We start from the raw sequence: 22,453 nt of genomic DNA on the forward strand, positions 1-22,453 counted from the left end.
TTAGTCATAAAAATAAAACCTTGTTATTTATAGCAAAATGGAACTGGAGGATAAGTCAAGTGAAATTAAGCCAGATACCAAAAGGCAAGTACTGCATGTTTTCTTTCACATGTGGAAGCTAAAAAATAGTCAACCTGAAAGTTGACTGTGATTCCTAGAGACTGGAAAGGCCCAGGAGAATGTGGTTAAGGGAAGATGCATTTCATCAGAGAACTCTGTATACAGGTAGGAAATACCACTATGAACCCTGTTAATATAGACAATTAATATGTGTTAATAAAAGACAATGGAGACATGGAATATGCCTGAGATTTTTCTCAGTATTTTTCAGATAACGGTAATTGATTTGTTGAGTCTGAAGTTCTGTTGAGCATAATGCCTACATGCCATCATACTTTTTAATTTTTTCTTAAAATAAGAAAACAAAACAAAACAAAAAAAAGATTTCAAGGAGGAGAGAGAAAAAAACATTCTATATCTACAGGCAATAAACAAGTATTCAGTATATACAGACAGGCAGGTAGAAACATCACAGAAAAAAAAATTGAGAGAAATTTCTGTCAGGTGGCTCTTGGCCATTAATTGGTTTTCCTCAGTAAATGGTACACTACTGAAGGAGAGAGATTCTTAACAGTCACTGAACAAAGAACACACAGGCAGTAAAAGCTGTAAAATAAAACATTTCTGTACCTTAATATCAGATGTATCACGCTGACTGTTTCGCCATGCTCTGGAAACTGATGAAAAAGTTCTATCTGCATGATCAAATTTACCTCCTTGCAAATTTAGGAAATAAGTTGTAAAAGGTTCCTAAAAAAAATAAGCAATTAGAAGAATCCATATGTTTCCTCAAGCATAAAAATATGGTTTCTATAAATATTTACAATTATTTTAATTACTTATAAGTATTATCTAAACATATATATTAGGTACATAATGGGAGTTACAACTAAATTATTATATTAGTGTTCTTAAATTGTTTTAGTTTCAGTAGAAATATTTCTAAATATTTCCAAAATTTGGAACACTTTCTTCTGACTTTCTTCCTTGCCAAGACCAATTTACTAATAACATTTAGATATATTAGATGCATTTTCTTCACAGTACAAGGGAATAGTCCAATATGTAATTTTCCTATTGTTACTGCTCAATATTTAATTTATGATTAAGAAAAGAAAAATGTTTGGAACATTTAAAAGCCTCCTCTTAGTTAAAGAACACTTAAACACATATTAGTGGCTAATTGCTTGAAATTAGCTAAGCACTATAAATTACTTCCAGGATTTATGTCTGCCTGTACCCTTCTAACAAGCTTTAATTAATGATGTGCTGCTAATGCTTTCCCAAAGAAATTACTTTTCAGTAGATGAATCACCTTTCAATTTTACAGAAAGATTTCTTGTTTAACCAATATATTATCAATACATGCAATAGTGTTGATTACCTACATACATACCTTATTCTATTGGGGGCACTGAAGCACCCAAATATAAGAATATATGCCTGCATTAATGAAATCTTATTTAGTTCTTATTTTACCAGACTATAGTTGAAAAGAATCTGTTAATCTGATAAAGAAAACAACCATTTGAAGAGGCGAATTTAAGAAAAAAATTCAAAGAATTCTAAGTGAAATATTTCTAAGGCAATTCTATAGTAATGTTACAAAAATATATATTAGATGAGATATAGAGAAAATACTTGAACCTCAATCATTAAAAAAATGATAATTAGAAATTATCATTAGAAATTATAAGCACCTTTTATGAATGCTAAAAGGTGCTTATAATTTCTAATTACTGTATAGTCTCTAACCCTGAATTTACTTAGTCATGGTTTATTATTCACATGGAACTTACTATTCTTAGCAGCCATGCAAGAACAAAACTTGCTGTTGAGTAATGAGTACCATAGTGGAACTTTGGAACTTGATCATCTTCCCATGATTCAAAACGTTCTGCAAAGAATGCTGCCCTTTTTGGATTCAAAGCTCCTATTGGCTGCCAATGGAGAGAAAACAAACAAGACACATAAATGAAATCATCATTAATCTCTTCCTTTCACACCTATTAGTACGTGTGAAAATAAGTTTTAAAAATATATACTACATAAGCTAAAGCAAAGTATTGCACTTAGAGGGGATGGAAAAATAAATTTATTTTTCAAAACATACACACATAAGTAAGTGGATGGATAAACATACACACATAAGTAAGTGGATGGATAAATCTGTCATTTATCCGTAAGTCATGTTTCTACTGCACATAGGTTCTTAATCAGTCTAATACAAGCACCTCACAGACAATTACATGAAGTGACTATTAGCTCTGCGATACTTCAGAAATTACCCATAAAATTCTATTAAGTTAATTTGAAGCAACAAGCACAAACTCAGTCTTGAAACTGGAGGATTGCACTGTAATGGCCTCTGGGAAGAGGATACAATGAAATTGGGAGAGGAATAATTAGTACAAAGGAAAAGATTATAAGGAAAGAGGATTAAGATATAACCAGAGGGCTAGGGCTATAGCTCAGTGCTTGCCTCTCACGTGTGAGACACTGAGTTCCATCCTTAGCACCACATAAAAATAAATAAAATAAAGATACTGTATCCCTCAACAACTAAAGAAAAAAATTTTTAAATGTAACTAGAGCTGGATATTGTGGCACACCCCTGTACTCCCATCTACCAGAATCCCAAGTTCAAGGCCGGCCTGGGCAGTTTAGCCAGACCTCATCTCAATTTTTTAAAAAATTAAAGAACAGGGGCTGGGGTTGTAGCTCAGTGGTTGAGCCCCTGCCTAGCACATGTGAGGCAGTGGGTTTGATCCTCAGCACCACATAGAAATAAATAAAAATAAAGGCATTGTGTCCATCTACAATTAAAAAATATTAAAGAACAAAAAAGAAAGGCTGAAGAGTAGTAAAGCACTCATGGGGTAATACCCAGTAACATACATACATACATACACACACACACACACACACAAAAGAAAAAGATGTAACTAGAAATTTCTATTAGTATGAGTGAACTCAGAAGTTCAAGACTAAAAACATGTTCCATGAACTACAAAAAATTAATAACATAAAATGATGGTAGACCGAATATAAGCTTATGCTGGACATACCAATTAACAGCAAAAATCCCAGAAGTAGTAAAGAAAAGTGGTAAAATCCTGAGCTCAATGGAATGATAATAATACCCATTCTGACGGTGGTTTTGGAAGATAAAATGAATAAGTACATTAAAGTCCTGCAAATCATACTTGACAACATTGAATGAGTGTTAATGTTCTTAAGATGGTCTTTTAGAAATGGGGCAAAAGCGTCTGAATAAAACAATTGCCTGTAAAGTCCCCAGTACACAGCTTCACATAGGCATAAGATAAAACCTTACATAATGTTAGCTGGTATCATTACTGGTGCTGCTGCTCTAGTTATCCAAGGAATACATGTACTCCATCAATAGGAGGCAAAATTTTGTGATTATGCATATGTACATTCTTCTTAAGGATGAACAAATTAGGGCTCAAAGAATGTTAAGATCAACTGCTTTAAATAACAACATTCTCTTAAAACATTCTGATTGTTAGAAGATCTCTATATCTTATTCAAAATATTAATACCAATTCACTGAAAAAAAGATATGATATGTAAGAGGACTTCTTTTAATGAGAATATAGAACTTTTACTTTAAATCTTGTGAAATCCTATGAGTTAGCCACTCCTCATTTATAACAGGAAGAAAAATATCTGATTATATATAGGATTACAGGGGAAATGCTAAACTAAATTAAATAAAATATAATGGTCTAAAATGAATGTATTCAGAAATGTTCTACTGAAAATAAAGCAATGTACAGATCAGTTTTTGAACTGCTTTTCATGTTATGTAATTTTAAGTAACATTTTTGAATTCATCTTTTGGCTATCTTTCTTAAAGTAGCTGTTAAGTAATTTCCCCTCACCCCCCAAAACTACTATTTATCATTGGTACCATTTTCTTCAAATAGTTTGGTTCTAATCAACATTATTTAAGTCATTATTTTACTTACAAGTAGATTTTTAAAAAGTCTTCAGTTGATTAGCATTTTAAGTCTGTGCTACAGTATACTAACTTTAAAACGACATATTTCAAAGCATTGATTTGTACAAAAGAATTATATCTGGCTTGCTAAATGTATACCAGTTAAGAATGGAACTGACTCCAAGAATTCTTCCTTTGTTACAGGACCAATGTGGAAGGCCTTTAAATGTATTTTAGTTGTTGTCCCTGAAGACTGAGCCATGCAAAAGGAAAGAAAGAAATAAAATCACTGGAAGACAAATTATATAAATTAAAAATAGAATCAATGCTCCTTTTGTATGCTTCTGCAGCATATTAAGTATTCGTTTTATCTGCTCCTATTTTTATTACTCTCCAAATGAATACCCCCTCCCTCAAATCAATAGTTATAGAATCACGTTTCTTGAATATAATGTTAAAACCAATTAGGATTGATTTCACTAGCGTCTGAAAAAAATGGCATCATGCAGAGATCCATGTAGGTAGAACCCACAGTATTGATTCTGGCTGTTATTGTTACAGTTGGTTTCTGAAGCCTGGTACAGGACAACTATCAAGACATACCACATTTATTTGCAAGCATATAAAAAAGAAGTCCCCAAATAAAAGAAGGTTTAAAAAAAAAAAAAACAGTGGAGCTGTGCAATGACAATGATACACTATCAGCTTACTCAGAGAAGTTACAGTGGGAATACACACATTGAATTATACATTACGCGAAAGCACTGATTTATTGTGGTAATAACATCCACCTCATTAAAAGATTCTGCTTTGCTGCAGTTGGAAGGCTACATATTGTTTACTGCTATAAATTAATGGCAGTGCAAAGAAGACTGTGGAACCGTCCTAACAATAGATCTGTAATGACAGTGCTGTATATCACAGCTTCCTCAGCAGCTTCATAATAAAATGGAGACAATGTATTGAGCTAATACATTCTACCATGCTGGCCCATATTTTTCTGACAACTGCTTTAAAAGATGAGCTGAATCCAACTATGTTATAATGCTGCAAAACATTTAACTAAGCAAGAGTCAGTCATACACCAAAGTGCATCATAGCATTTTTTAAAAGATTGTCTAAATCAGCATTTCAAGATGTTTATTCATCGCCACAGGAGAACTAAAAGTAAATGCTGATGGCTCCTCTTACCTATACACTATATTAAGAGTAACAATTACCAGGCTGTTCAGAAAGATGCCGAACACTACCAACCCACATTGAGTCTTTGTACAACCGAACAAGCTTGACAGTTTTTTTTTTTTAATCAGCAAAATTTTAGAGAAAGAAAACAAAAAATACTGTTTAAAAATGATCATAAGTTATTGGAAAATCAATAAAAAGTGAGAACTGATTTGAGAATATGAGTGGTATAATTCAAATTCATAACCAGGCAAATAAAAGCAGTCTTAAGATACTGAAAAATACAAAAATTATTTTAAACATCATAAATAGCTAATGAAGATAATTAAATAAGATCTTTAACTTTACAAAATAAAACTGTCCATCACCACAGTATAAAAAACTCAAATAAAAATATTTAAAAATTTAGAATATCAGAACTAGCAACAGATGAATTATTGTTTAAAAAAAGGGAAATTAGAAGTTGGAATAAAGTAGAAAAAGACATTTTAAAAAAGCAAGAAAATCCAAATTCTTGAAAATGTCATGAAAAACAAAAAGAAAAATTATTTACAATATTCAAATAATTTCACAAATAGCAAAAGTGACATCTCTGGTAGAGTGGCAAGTATTCTGCTTATGAGACAGTAATGATACCTTTCAAGACAGGATAAACAAATTTTTAAAATCATTTCTGGAAGAGTGTTACAATAAAAAAGTCTTATAATAAGAACACATTTTTATTACCTTCTTTGAGAAGTAATTTTGCTAATTAATAAAAACACTGCATTTAAAGTACCTAGTTCAGAGTAAGTTATTGATCATAATAATTATTTTTTCAGATTATCTGATCAAAAATATTTAAGAAAAAGGTCATCAATTAAGCCTAAGAAATTATTGGCATCTACTAAGAACATAATTGAACATCACAATCTTCTAAATGGCAAAGCAGGATAAAACACATAGAACTGCATATTAACTGTCAGAAGCCTTATAGTGCACAGTAGTCCCAATCGATGGCACTTCCTAGTGTAAGAACATAATCAAAAGCAAAAAATCCAAGGAGTTTTATTGTAAAAAAGTATATGTAATGTGAAGGTCATTACAATCATCCACTACATTAATTGAAATCAAACATTTTTACATTCATGGATCACTTAAATGGCACACAACAGAGTCTAATTACTATTAAAAGGGGTAAAAAAGAAAAGGAATTTGGCCTTTTCATTCTTTCTTTGGTATTTCAAGAACCCTAACTTGAAATTACCTAACAAAAAATCATACCTGCAGCTTAAACTTTGCATTTAATACATGATTATTGTCACAATAAATACATGAGTTAGGTATCTCTATTTGGACAACAAAGAAATATGAAATATGAAATCTTATAAAATCTAAAGCAAAGTAACTTTCATCTAGGAGACTCAAACCTAGTATCAAAACCACTTCTTTTTATCCATCTATTTATGCTATCTTACAAGTTGTTTCAACTAATTTCAGATAATTTCCATTTTCAAATATGCTCTTTATTGAACAGGTTGATAATATAAATGGCTGACAGACATCAGTGCTTAGGAGAGCTCCTGGCACAAAGAGTACGTTCATTAAGTATAGCTGCGATTAGCAGTGCTACTGCTGTTACCAGTACCATGATTTCTTCACTCCTTTTGAGAGTTATATATGAACTGCTACAATTTATATCAACTCTTCAGAAGTAAAGTTTCAAACTACTATACCATGTTGATATTTACTGAGGGCAAGAACATTAAAAGGAATTGACAAGAAAGCTCAGGAATTCTATGCAGCAGATATTTATTTGAATTAACAAACTTCTAAAATCCACAAGCCTCAAAAGAGTTTTTCTTGCTTTTTATAAAGATTTTCTTTGGGAAAACGTTAAACTCCAACATCTGAAGATAAGAAGAAGAGGGTTAAAGAGAAATCAAAAAGGTAACCCTGGGAGCATAAGACTCAGAAACAGAGGTCTCAGAAACATGGAAGGATGTGAAGGATGTTGTTGCATGAAGATACATTTTGAGATGTCAGAAGAGATGTCAAAAGTGGAAAAGGTTTCAGGAAGAATAAGTGAAAGAGTGTGACTGCTTTCTAACTCTGCTTAGGATCTTGATGACAGTATGAAAGCTATCTGTCAATGTCATCTTCATCTGGTATGAGTGGGAAATTGGAAATATTCTTTAGTTCTAGGGTTACAGACAAAGCCTTCCCTACAGAATTTGGAGACCATATGCAAACAGGAATTGTACATTGTTCTCTTCTGTCCAGGAAGTGGGTAGGCCTATAGATAATTGAAAGAGAGTCACTATAAAGTGAAGACAAAGACAGGAAAGGAACAGAAACCAACATTCTTTTTTTTATAGGTCTATGTTATAAAATGTCAAGTCACAGGTGAGAATACTGTTAAGGAGAAGTTTATCTGGTTTACATGAACAGATTAAACAAAAAATTTTGAAATTCAGAGGATGAAGAGGTTATACTATCTGGAAACATTACACCATAAAGATGGTCATTCTCGATTAGAGAATAATGATTTGGTTCTGGGCTCCCTTCAGGAAAACACTATAATATAAGATTAAATGGACCATTATTTCTGATGACAAGACCACTATCTCCTAGAGGTTCTAAAAGTCATACACAAATCATCTCATCTTCACAATTCCTTAATATGCTGACATATTAACAGGTGAAAAAAAAAAACAAAAAAACGATTGACTACCAGTCATTAGTTACCTACCAAGAGGCAGCCACCAAGATTCCAAGTTACCTCCAACCCACTGACCAGAGGTCCTAGGATGCTTTGGCTTGTTGTGTACTGATGAAAATATCAGTCCTTTCATGGGTGTTATTTTGGATAAATAGTGTCCCACAAAAGCTCATGTGTGAGACAATGTAAGAACATTCAGAAGGAAAATTATTAAGTTATGAGAGTCATAACCTTATCAATGATTTAATCCACTGATAAAATTGACTGGGTGGCAACTGTAGACAGGCAGGGTGGGGCTGGAGGAGACAGATCACTTGGGGCTATGCCTTTGGGGTTTATATTTTGTCACAGGTAAGCCAAGCTCTCTCTGCTTCCTTGTGCCATGTGCTGAGATGCCTTTCTCCTCCACACCCTTCTGCCATGGTGTTTTGCCTCATCTTGGGCCCAGAGGCAATGGAATCAGTCATCTATGGACTGAGACCTCTGAAACTGTGAACCCCAAATAAACTTTTCATTCTCTAAAATTATTCTTGTCAGGTCCTTTGGTCACAGATGAAAAAATTAGCTAGAAGAATGGGAAATTTAGATTAAATGCCCTCTTGGACAAAATAATATTTAAGTTTTTATCCTCACTTACATAAAGTGGAGGGCTTCACAAATTGAAAGAAAAAAAATGCATACATTGGGGACACGGAAAAGATGTTTGGCAGACAGTTTTTAAAAAAGTGAACAAAAAAGATAAGTGTTGCCACCAAAATTAATTGCTTCACTTTCCTCTTCACTTCCATTATCTGTATACTCTACACCAAAGAACCCAAATGAGAGCCTCTAATCACTGTGTTGCTGAAGTGTTTTAAAGAAAACAATGAATTCTGGTTGCATCACCACCTGCCTTTCTCCCCAGGCGCCTCATGAAGAAAAAACACAGTTTCTGTCACTTAAGCCACATTGCCACTGTTAGTGAGTATAGCAACTATTTTGTTTCAATTCTAGCATAGCAGCTCTTTTATCTAAATGACAAGTGTAACAAGCAGCGTGATCAGCATTTTTATACAACCTTGGCTTGTAGGGTATTTTGTTATATGCTGTATGTGACTGAGAGGGTTTGGCACTTGTCTTCATATGCCCTAGACTTTATTTAATTTTGTCAAGAAAAAAACTTTCAACAGCACACTACTGTGGCTTTTAGAGTTAACAAATAAGCACTTTTGCTTTCAAGTTCAATATACCTTTTTAATTCCTTGAAAACACACTTTCTTACAAGTGGCATTAAATATATACTCTCTATATCATTTCATTTTAACAAACACATCCCAGGAAAAACAAAGCATTCCAGTTTATTTATTGTGCCTATGTAGAACCTAAATCATTTCAAATACTCATACTGGTAGATTTAGTAGTGATGCCTTCCGAGTTCTGTTAATCAGCTGCAGTTAGTAGTGACTTTTACTATAGGTCTTGATCGTCTTGATCTCAATTTGAGAAAGTCACATAATTTGATAAAAATAATTTGATAAACCAATGCTGATGCTGAACTAAATGCCTGGAAGAACCAAAGAAATGGTCTTAAAAACTCAAAGATATTTAATAAAAATGTTTTAAGTAATTATGAAAAGAAAAACATAGGAGATCTAATGCTGACATAAAAAATTCTATCCACTTACAGATAAGGTAATCTACCCATTTTAAAAACTAGTTAAGATCATTAAAAATCAAATAACTCATCTGTAATTTTTAAAAAGTAAGTTATTAGTAATACAAATATCAATGTTCCTTTAGCTTCTATAAGATGGGGAGACATAAGATTATAAACTACTTGAGGAACATTTGGGTTTTGAAATCCCTTTTCTATTTGTTTCAAAATCCATATGAATATAGCAAAACAAGTTCCAACTTGGGAAACTATTTATTCCATTTAACTCAATCCTAAGTGGAGAAATTATATGTCTATTGTTTGGCATAAATCTGGGTTAACAGCCCTAAACATTTCAAGGATTTACAAATGGAGAATAACAGAATATCACAATTATAAAAGGAAGAACTCAAGGTCTGTAAAGATGAAAAATGACTGTTTTGAATTGTTTGCTTTTTGGAAAAAATATTAAACCTCAATATAAAAATTAGACATAAAGTAGGATGAGCTTAAAATGTCATTAAAAAGGCAAAAATAAGACTAGTAAGGTGTTTTAAAAACCACTACTGGACTTAAAATATCAAACAAGGAGACAAAATATTGTTGGTCAAGTGTAAATGAAGGAGCTGGAGCTGGAGTTCAGTGGTACAGAGCTTGCCTCTCAGGTATGAGGCACTGGGTTCGACCGTCAGCACCACATGAAAATGAGTAAGTAAAATAAAGGTATTGTGTTTTCATCTACAACTAAAAATATTGTTTTAAAAAAGTATCAATGGAGGTATGTGTTGGCTTTCAGTGGGGTAAAAATCAACTTAGTATAATACTCTAATAATTCAGTAGTTGCAACAGTTGCAACTTCTAATAATTCAAAAGTTGCAATACTTTGGGAGTTGATTTCTAGCAATGAAAGATCTGACAGGCAAATGAACAAGTGTTTTAGGCAGTTACATTGCCAGAAAAAAAATCCACTCCCAGCAAGCAATGATCAGTGATGATCTATAAAACAGCCTAGGCTGACACACTTATGCCAACTAGAAGTGGACAGCGAAAATAGCTAAGCCCTTGAATCCTCCCCAGTGCTGTTCTGCAGATGGTCCTGACAGTGGACAAGCAAAATACTCCAATTGGGCAAATGGAAGCAGCCAGACTCTTAACCAAATAAATTATTCCTTTGCTGGAGAGATCAGTTTTTTGTTTTTTTGTTTTTTTTAAGTCCACTAGAGTCACAAGTACTAGGGAGAAAAGAACATATCTTATTTTCCTTTTCTGCACAAGATGATGGTCAGCAACACAGAAATTGCATTTTATTCTTTTTTGAATAAAAACTTTATTGTACTTTTCCTCTATATGTGTATATAAGTTGGTGGGGCAATTAAATTTAATCCTCTGATTTTAGGACAGTGCTAATCAATATGTGTGTGTATGTGTATTTGAAGGGGGAGTAATGGGGTTTGATCCTGGGAGCACTTAACCACTGAGACACATTCCCAGCTCTTTTTAATTTTTTTTTTTTTTTTAATTTTGAGACAGGATCTCACTAAGCAGCTTAGAGCTTTGCTAAATTGCTGAGAATACTCTTGAATTTACAGTCCTCCTGTCTCAGCCTCCCAAGTAGCTGGCATTACAGGCATGTGCCATCACACACAGCTTTGAAAGACTAAAGATAACCCAGTAAAGCCCTGAGGCAGAAACTGGTGGTCCTAAACACTGCACGCAACAGATGGATGAGACTCTGGTCTGTCTCTATACAAGGTAAGATTTTTTAAATGTAGCATAAAATCCCCATAAAAATAAAACAAAAATAACTCTTTGTTCAGTTTATGGATTACTAACTTACATTTATCAACTGGGGAAAATACTTTCATTTAACACAAACCATTATGTGGTAATTTTGTGTGCCAACTTTACTAGGCTGCAGGGTACCCAGATTAAACATTATTTCTGGGTGTGTCTGTGAGAAGCTGAGTTTTCAGAAGAGATAAGCTGTTAAATTGGTGAACTCAGTATAAATAGATTGCCTTTTCCAGTGTGGATGGGCAGTATTCAATATGTTGAAAACTGGAATTAAACAAAAGGCAGAGGAAGAGGAATTTTCTTTTTCCCCTGCCTCAATGCTTATGCTGAGATCTCATTTCTTTGGACTGGGACTTAGGCCTTTAGCTACTGGTTCTCCCAGACTGACTTATTCCACCAGCATTCCTGGTCTCCAGGTTATAGATAAAACTCCATTTAGATATAAATATCAAGATACAGATATCCTATTGGTTCTGTTTCTCTGGAGAATCTTGACTAACACATCAAACTAAGAGGCAATGAAATTAAGTTACTAGTCAAAAAGAAGTGGTAATTAAGCATTCTGTCTAATATTTCCCTTGAGAGGTGGGCTCAAGTTAAGGAACAATTACTCTAAATACCAAAATAAGTTGTTACCAGTTATTTCTTTATGTAGTTAGGTATTAGTTATTGTCCATTCAGGAACAAATGAATCATTCTAATTCTATTATCTATACTTTAGTTTCTTTTTATTTTTTATTAAAATGGGAAACATTTAAAATAGATTATTTCTTTACTACTGTTCTTCTATCCCAGATAATATGAACTCATAAAAATAGTTTACAAGAAGACAGATAAAAAGAGAAAAGATACAAACAACTGTTGCATGAAATAAAAAAAAAACAGCAAGAAGCTGAATTTAAATCAGTTGTATAAAAAGTTACATTAAATATAAATGGTCTCAATATCCCAATTAAAATGCAAAGATTGTCATATTGGATATAAAAGCAAGACTCATATGCTATTCACAAAAAAGAATGTTAAATATATAGCCATAGATGGTTGTTTCTTAAATCATGGAGAAAAAAACTGTAAGTATAACCAAAATAATGTTGTAATGATTATATTAATATTTGAAAAAGTAGACTTCAGAACAAGAAACATTGCCAGATATAAAGAGACGTGACATAATGATAAATGAATACATTTACCAAGAAAATATAACAGTCCAAAACAAGTATGCATTGTATTAGTTTACTTGAGCTCCTATAACAAAGTACTACAAACTGGGTTACTTAAAACACTAGAATAGTTCTGGAGGTCAGACAAATCTAAATTATAATTGGAGACTTCAACATTCCTCTATCACTAACCAATAGAATCAGTAGACTGAAAATCAGTAAGTATATAGAAAATATGAATAATATTAACATTAACTCTACTGAACTGACATTTATAGACCACTTTACCTAACAACAGAAGAATGAGTGTTCTATTCAAGTATACGCAGAGCATTAACTAAGACGGATCATGTTCTAAGTCATGAAACAAATTTTGACTAATTTAAAAGAACTGATAATATACCATAATGGGATTAAGCCATAAATAAATTAGAGAAAGATACCTGACAAATCTCAAAATATATGGAAATTAAACAACACACCTCTCAATAAACCCTGGGTCAAAAAGAAAGTCGTAAGGGAAATTGGAAAATACTTTGAATGAAAACAGGATATATAAAAATTTGTGGAAGCCAGCCAAATTAGTATTTTAAGAAAAAAAAAATGAGGCATTAAGTGTTTATATTAGGAAGGAAGAAAGTCTCAATCAATAGCTTAAAGTTTACATCTTAGAATACTAAAAAGGAGGAGAAATTAAATCTGAATCAAGTACAAAGAAAAATGGTATGAAAAGCAAAGATCAATAAAATTGAAATTAGAAAAAAACAATAGAAAACTAAATTATCTTGCAAGCCTGGGAGGCAGGGCAGAAAAAATAAATTATCAATACCAAGAATGAGGGAAGAGACAACTAAGATGAAATAAATAAATTCTGTAAAAGTTGCACACTACCAAAACTCATCTGGGAATAAAAAGATAACTTGTAGTCCTAGATCTACTAATGAAATTAAAAAACCTCCCAGTTCAGTCTCCTGGACTGAATGGGTTCACCAATGAGCTCCACCAAACATTTAGGGATGAAATAATATTAGATCTTTTCCAGGAAACAGAAGAGGAGGGAACAATTTTTAAAATCATTCTGTAAGTTGGGTACAAGTGGCACAAAGACTTGGGAAGCTGAGACAGAAGGAGAATAAGCTCGAGACCACCCAGGCAACTTGGTGAAATTCTGACTTAAAATTAAAAGTAAAAAGGGAGTATAAGCTTAGTGGAGTACCCTTAGCTCCAATCCCTAGTGCCACTGAATCAATCATTCATTCTGTCATTCATTCTGTCATACAAGCATTATCCTGAAGGCCAAATTGGATGAAGACATATCTCTCATAAGCATAGGTGCAAAAATTCCCAAGAAAATATAACAAACTGAATCCAGCCAATTATTCGAAGAATACTACATCAAGATTTGACTTCTCTGAGGAAAATAATACTCTAAAATCAACCACTATAATTGATTAACAGATGAAAAGAGAAAAATGATATAATTTTCAGAAAAAGCATGTGTCAAAATTCAATACAAAATTATGATTAAAAATCTCAACACCCTAGGAACAGAAAGGAACTTACTCAAACTGAAAACAAGTATCCACAAGAAACTTACAGCTAATATCATACTTAATGGTTAAAGACTGAATGCTTTTCAAGACCAAAGACAAAGCACTCTTGGCACCTCTAGTCTATACTACACAGTGCAGACACTCTTCATTCCAGGATGCTATGTTCATTTATGCAGAAAAGTATCAAAAAAGTCCACAAAATGCAGCTATTACTAATATTTCAGTTTGAAAAGGTTGTAGAATGCAGAGTCAGTATACAAAATTCAACTGTATTTCTATACACTAGCAAAGAATAATGAGAACTGAACAGCATTAAAATGTACAAATTTTTAAGGATGAATTAATAAAGTATAAGAATTGGATACTAACAGTCACAAAACAATGGAAAGAAATGAAAGAAGTACCAAAATAGAATAGATAATATATCCATAGACTTAAAGGTTGTTAACATATCATATTTGTAACCAAAATGGTCTACAGATTCAATATAATTCCAGTAAGAATTCTACTAAGCTATTTTTAAAATTAGAAATTAAAAAGCTAATTCTCAAAAAGTAAAGGACCTATATAAGCCAAAAGATTTTGAAGAAGACTATATCTGGAGGATTCATTAACCTGATTACATGATATACTATGTTAGTAACAAAGACAGTGTGGTACTGATATAACGATAGATATACAGATTGGGCAGGACAGAGTTTACAAACAGACCTACATACGTGGCCAATTGGTTTCCAACAAAGGTGCCAAGACAATTCAAAAGGAAAGCCTGTCTTATCAATAAATGATGATGGAATAATTGGCTTTAAAGATGAACATGAAATGAGTCTCAATTTTTAACTTCCCATTCTAATATACTCTAGACAAAAATTTAGTAGTATCGACAACCACATTATAGGAGAGTCATTAATTGTTTGATTCAATCTGTTTTTAGAAAAGCCAATTATCACTGCTGGGTCACAGTAAGCACGAAATCAATTCAATAGGTTCCACCTTTTCTAGTACGGTAGCCTCTCACACACATACATAACTATATACGTGCATGTGTATATATAGGTCATGCACACATACACACACATTTCAGACCTCTGGCAGTAAACTCACAGTCCCTGCCCACATAATCAGAGTCCACGGGTTGGAAACAAGTGTCAAATCTTTATTTTCCTTCCTCCCAACATTCATATTTTTCATATATATATTTCTCTCTCTCTTTTTTTTTTAAGACAGGGTTTTGGTCTGTTACTCAGGCTGGATTCCAACTCCTGGGTTCAAGTGATCCTCCTGCCACAGCCTCCCAAGTAGCTAGGACTACATGTGTGCATCACCATAAGCAGCTAAATGTCATATTTTTAACACTGATTTTTCTCTATCCTCTCTTCTTTTTATTTAATACACCATAAGATTTTAAACCTACATGCATGACTTCATATTATTTCACCATTTTCACTTGAATACTCCTTGTTATTTGAATCTCCCCAAATGACTCCGTATTTCATATCTTAATTATTGTAAAGTAAGCTGTATAGTTATTATGTCAGTAAAACAGTTGAACAAATCAGGGTGTAGGACAGAATTCTAGAAAGATGCCTTAAAGAGCTTTTAAAGGTCATTAAGCAATATGGTTGAGGTACCTCTCAAGCCAGGTACAATGATATGCACCTATAGTCCCAGCTACTCAGGAAGCTGAGGCAGGAAGAGTACTTGAGCCCAGCAAATTTGAGACCAGCCTGGGCAACACACACACACAGCTAGACCCATCTCAAAAACAAAAACCAAACAAAAAAAGAGACAAAAAAGGCACCACTCAGATTCTCAAACTGTTTACTGAGATGCGTCACACTAGACCTTTCACTTTTCATAACTTAAGTAAGCAGACCAGGGTTCAGCTCACCAGTAAGAGGGCTTGCTGAGCATTTATAAGGCCCTGGGGGTCTGATCCATTCCACCAGAAAAAATAATCAATCAATAAATAAGTTATTATTGCTTCACAGGATATATTTCCCAGTAAAACTACTGCTTTTCCTTCCTCCATTTGAAAAAATTATTTCTATTTAATTGTATCTTCTAGTTTTATTATTATTATTATTATTATTATTATTATTATTATTATTATTTTTAGTTATAGGTGGACACAATATCTTTATTTTTATGTGGTGCTGAGGATCAAATCCAGGGCATCACGAGTGCTAGGAGAGTGTGCTACCACTGAGCCCCAACCCAGACCCTCTTCTAGTTTTTATATTGAACCAACAACAATATAGTTTTGTTTACAAAATATACCCTTTTCCACTTGCAAAAACTTGGCTCAAATTATAAATAGTGGACTTGATTATTTTTAAATTCCTTTTGTGGAAGTAGGGCACTCTAAAAAATAAGTTGGATAGAAATAAATGGTTTTTGACCACTCTCCTATCAAATACATACCATAATTTAAAGGTCTTTTAAAATAGAGACTATTTTATTCAACTTTGTTTTCTGGCACAGACATCAGAATAATGTACAAAAGAGGTGCCCAGCAAATAATATTAAGATAAAGAAATGAGCAGGGAAAAAAAAAGGAAATTAAGAAATAGAAAATACTAAAAATTCACATGAAAAATTACTGGTATTATAAAAATAAGATATTGACGTATTCTAATTTTATTTATTTATTTATTTTGGTACTAGTTACCAACATACCCAGCTGTTGATATATTCTTAAAGCTACAAATATATGTATTTTCAAAGTATCCTTTTAATACATTTATTTTTATGACTGAAAAATATTCCAGCCTGAAATCAAAGCACAACTAGTTGTTAAATTAAAAACAAAAAAACTCCTTTCCTAAGCATTTTGAAAACACCCTTTATGTAAATCCACAGTAGGCATTCCCTACTGCATATTCACCTGAGTTTGTACAGTCTGTACTACACTAAGAAAACAGAAAGTGTATTACTAGTTTCTACCATTAGAAAGTCATAATGCTATGCAAATAAAACAATTCATTTATGAATAATACAATGAACGGTTTCTCCATACCACTGTAACTAAGAAGGACTAGAGAATAAATACCTAACTTGGAGAAAGATTACTGACTGGCAGTGTGTTGCTGGTGTATGTCAGGATATTCATCACCCTGACAGTAATATTAACCACAATCCATTTCAGTTGCTTCAGTTTATCATTTTCTGACTAATGTTAAAAAACAATGTCATTGGAGGCTGCTTAAATTAAGTGTTGGGTTAACCTCTGTTAAAGTCATCCAGAACTTCCACTAGTGGGTAACTGCCAGTAGAAAACCAAATCTGTTATACATAGTGCAAATGCTTAACAAATATAAATTTAGAAACATAGTCACACAAAATAACTAACACCAATTTTCTATTTTAAAAACAAAGTTTTTAAAAAAAGCTTCAACAGTCCTGTAATGAACTACAGAGTCTATACGTGTGTGTGTGTGTGTGTGTGTGTGTGTGTGTACTGTATGCTCACACTTTGCTGCCCTTGTATTAAATTCTAGGCAAAGAGTTGCACAACCATATTTTAAACTATATCACAATGAACAAGTAGTAATTAGTTTAAAAAGGTTAGTATACACTGAAAAAAAATCTTCATTAAGATTGTATAAAAAAAAAAACAGCATTATGCTGATTCCCCAAATTATTTGCTAAAGGTCCCTCTACTTACAAATGGAAGCAGACTGGCGTTCCGTCTGTGAATCCAAACAACCCCTGCTCTAGTCCTCTAATTGCATCTTCCCAGGCCAATTTCCCCATATCGGGTTGATATTCTTTTCAGAAGATATCTGCACTTACCTTCCAACTCTTTTACTAATTTTATTACTGCATTTTCTTGATTATTTGTTTTCTACCACATCATTTTTTTGTACTATTAATATTATAGTTTTCTTCCTAAGGATTGTTTATTCTAGGTTTTTGTTTTTGTTTTTTTTTAAGGCTTCTTTTGCTTCCTAAATTTCCCATGTTTATTCTGTTTTCTTTTTATCATTTTATTTGCCTTAATCTTAGTCATTGTTCACACTGGAGACTGTCTTTTAAATGTTGACTCATATTTTGCAGCACCTCTGTTTTAAAGAAGCAGCAGTAAGAGCTGACTGAGTACATGGAGCATAAGCAGCAATATGAACTGGTAGACTCCACTGAAGGGAAATAAGGAGGGCTTCAACTAGAACCTATAAATATTAGTACATTTTAGGTCTTTTCCCTTGAGTCAGTTGGTATGCCCAGAGAATAATACACTCTTCTGTACATGGAGTGGAGCTGGTATACTCTGGCTGCCAGAGTTCTGATAGCATGACAGCACAAGGGACCTGGGGGCCATCACTATTCAGTACTCAAGCTTTCAGTTAATCCTCCTGGTTCCATCTTTACCTTAAACCCTTCCTCTGCTGTGCTCAGTGTTCTCGCATCAGAAGCTTCTCTGGTGCAATTGCTCCAAAAAGTTAATCTCCTGCCTCTTGCCAACACAGAGAGAAGGACAGTTGGATTTGGGAACAAAGTGGATATAAAGAAAGTATAAAACTTAAAATATTTTTACGGTTATACCTAAAATGGACCATCACTAAGAGGGACAGAACTGAGGGGACTCCTCTTCTTACCACCAGGAAAATGCATGACCTTGGAGAGCTCCTGCACCTCACTAAATCTGAGTTTCCTAACAATAAAATAATTACACATTATATACAGTGTGGATGGGATTAAAGGACAGAGCATAAGTACATGTTTGTTTTAGTGGAAAGCACCTACTATGACTTCCCTCAAAATCTCACAACTATAAAATGAATTCTTCTGATATCATTTTTGTGCTGATTGGACTGCAAACTCCCAAGGCCGTGGAAAAGAATTTCTATCATAATCCCTAAAATCAATGTGGCATATTAACTGTATATATGCTCAATGCCAAGATTATAATACTTTTAATATATTTTATGAGCAAATAAAAAATATCCAAAGTATAACCCATTATGGAATAATTTTTGGTTTCTCTTAACAGCATTTATATTTTATTTAAACAATTTAAGACCCATTATTTACTACTATGGTATCATAAAATTTGGGGGTTTTTTAAGTTTGAATTTCTTTGATTTTACTGAAGCCCAGTAAATTGAAAAACAAAGTAAAAGCTATAATACCTACCATGTTTAAACAGTACCCCCACCCTGAGTGTTCCTGTCCTTCTGTGACATCTAGATGGTATATTGATTCCTGGTGTATCTGTTACAGAGCAGACTAAAAGGACTGGCATTCGTCAGAAACAGCACTTAAAACTTAAAGAGATAAAGAAGTGTTGTCTGATCAACAACAGTTAAATGTCGGTAGTCAATTCCAGGTCAAGATGCATGCTGTATATTAAATGTGTATGTTAGAGAGAAATACCTCACATATAAAAATACACAGACAAATGGTAAGAGATAAATAAGAGAGAAGCTACTTTTCCTCTGGGGGGTGGGGAATGAATACTAAGGACAAACAGTAGCCACTCAGCAAGGAATAAGTAAATTCAGTATAGCTCTGTCATCGAGTTCTTTTTGGTTTTCTCAGAATTTACTCTTTAGAAACATTTTCAATTAGAAAAGGGCCATAGAAGCTGCTGGATTAACAAGATGTGGATTGTTCAGCACTATAACAGGTTTTAAAAATTAAAAAGTATGATTTCATAGAGCCTGGGTAAAAATTTAAAATTCAGTTTTAGAAAACTTGCCACTGGACTGGAGTTGTGGCTCAGTGGTAGAGCACTTGCCTAACACACGTGAGGTACTGGGTTCGATCATCAGCACCACATAGAAATAAAAAATCAAATAAAGGTATTGTGTCCATCTACAACTAAAAAATATATAAAAGAAAGAAAGAAAACTTGCCACTGATTGCGAACACCCAGGTAGGAATCCACAGGTCTCGGTGCAGGTTGGTCCTCCTCTGCTGCTCACTGTCCTTGTTTCTACACTCTGGACCAAATTACTGCTCATATTGTGTTTGCACTCTGATGAAAAATGGGTTTTTCTTCACTCTCTACCTCAACCTTTCTTCAGTATTTTCTTTATTTTAAAAGTGATCAAACTCAAGGCCTCATATTCATTTAAAAAATAGTTATGAGATGCAGTTTGAAAAATACTGGTCTAATGTTCAAATGCAGATTCTACCCACTAACTGTGTGAATTTGTGCAACTTGATTAACCTCATGATACTTAGGTTTCTTTCTTTTCTTTTCTTTTTTAGGATTTAAGAAGTTAACATTGGTAAAATACTTACTAAGAGCTTGGCATAGTAAGTACTCAGCAAATATTAATTAATAATAACAAAGTGGGATTTTCCTGCCTCTTGAATGTGATACCCAAGATAATATGGTTTTCAATTCCACATGAATGATTATCAACAGCATTTTGATCTAAGAACACATTACAGTTGTGGAATAGATATTCGGTTTACAGTTCAAATACAAATATATTTAACGTAACTATGGAAATCAATTAGAAGAGAAATGATTGCCTCAGATTATCTTGGTTTATACAATCACTCTCCAAAGTAAAGAAAAAAGAAATGACTAAATAAATCATAGTTGCAAAGAAAATCTTTCAAATCTACAAAGAAGTCCTGATATGGAACCATTCAGCCATCATAATTTGTCTTTATGGCATGAAATTTTATAAATATATTTCTGCCCTAATTATAATTTCTTATAAAGAAAAAACAAAAAGCAAATGTTGATTCTTATCTCTTCCAACAAGGCTGTCAAAATATAAAATCTCTGTGTATTTATAAAATATAGATTAATGTCACTCCAAATTCTATGCATGGTTAGATCTGTCTTCTCATCAGTTAGAATTTTAGACTAGTGATGAAACAACTGGGAAAGTACAGGGGAAGAAATCATCTTCACAACTGATGCCTTTTTATTTGTCATGGAAGAAAAAATTAAACTGTTATGCTAAATGAGTACTTTTTAAATACAAGAAAAATTTACTTTTTATCACCTTTTCAGAGTAAAGCAGATTTCATCTTTTCAACATACTGACAATACTGGTTTGCAATCATTATAAGGAGATACTCTACATGGAATAAAATCTTATACTTCTAGGAACACATTTTTTTCACATTGTTCCATTCATACTTCTTCTGTTCTCAAAAAATGATCAGAAAATTAATTCAGAGGACAGTGTTGATTACATTAATTCAGCTTCAGAAAGAAAATTCCCTATGCATCATGGAAAAGATTACCAAATAAAATTGCAGCTCTGTATCAAAGCTACTAAAACTCCTCTGAAAACCTGCTTTGGGAAAATTAAATGGACATAAATATGCATAAATAATTCAATACATTTTAAAGCCAGTCAGGCTACATTATCTACTTAAGAATGGGGATAAGATCTGTTTATGTTCTAAATTAAGGTTTGCACACAATGTTTTCCAGGATTTCACTAGTTTATTTAAACAAATAGTAATGTTTGCCAAATGTATACTATGGGACAAATTTTAATACAATTCTATTACAGTCGTTATTTGCACTGATATGGCTCATTTATATATGAGATATATTCCTGAAAGTGTGCATATAAATAAATACTTGAAAAGTGAATCACACTGCAAATATTTTGGCAGACCTTACTACTAAAAGGAATGAGATACTTCTATTGAATAAACAACCACCACTGCTTTACAGGTACAAAGTACAATTTTCAAATATCTGATGTGCTCTTTATTATTTCACTTAAAATAATGTGGTTAATTCCAAACTTACTTATTTCATCAATATTTAATAAAAGCAATTAGTACTAGTGGAATCCCATTTTCATGAACCTGAATGACTTTTGCAGTATTTGTACTACTGCTGTTTTATAGGAAAGGAGATATTAGATGTAAGATATGTGGCTGAGCACTAGGGCTCCCCACTTCCTCCCAGGTCTCCACTGGCACTACTGTGTTCACTAACTCTGCACCCTTTGGTTCTTGTTGAAAATAATTTTTATAAATATTCCTTTCCCAAACCAAAGTACAAAATATATAATAAATCTCTCAAATATAAAAATGGATGCCACTATAGAGGTAGTAAAAATATAAATATTTCTTATGTGAATATGGTTATAGAGGGATTGAAATTAATGAAAGTAACTCATTTTTTCTGGTTTTGCTGTCCCCCACCTTCATTTTCTTTCTTTCTTTTTTTTTTTTTGTAGTACTGGGGTTTTAACCCAGTAGTACTTAACCCTTGAGCCATGTCCCAGCCCCATTTTATATTTTTTTTATTTAGAGACAGGGTCCCACTGAGTTGTTTGGGCCTCACTAAATTGTTGAGGCTGGTTTGAACTCACAATCCTCCTGCCTCAGTCTCCCAAACCACTGGGATTATAGGTTTATGCCACCACGCCTGGCCCCTTTAACTTTTAATGTAGCAAAATAAAAAAGCAA

At 33.0% G+C, this 22,453-nt stretch overlaps 1 protein-coding gene across 1 annotated transcript in view; it reads right to left on the reverse strand.

The window, feature by feature from the left end:
• Lrba (LPS responsive beige-like anchor protein) overlaps positions 1–22,453 on the reverse strand; it is a 703,692-nt gene that overhangs the window by 153,344 nt on the left and 527,895 nt on the right. The window contains 2 exon segments of the mRNA XM_047565822.1: positions 691–810; positions 1,860–2,000. Coding sequence (XP_047421778.1) covers positions 691–810; positions 1,860–2,000 — 261 coding nt within the window.

This window comes from Sciurus carolinensis, chromosome 10 (assembly GCF_902686445.1).
Source record: "Sciurus carolinensis chromosome 10, mSciCar1.2, whole genome shotgun sequence".
NCBI lineage: Eukaryota > Metazoa > Chordata > Mammalia > Rodentia > Sciuridae > Sciurus > Sciurus carolinensis.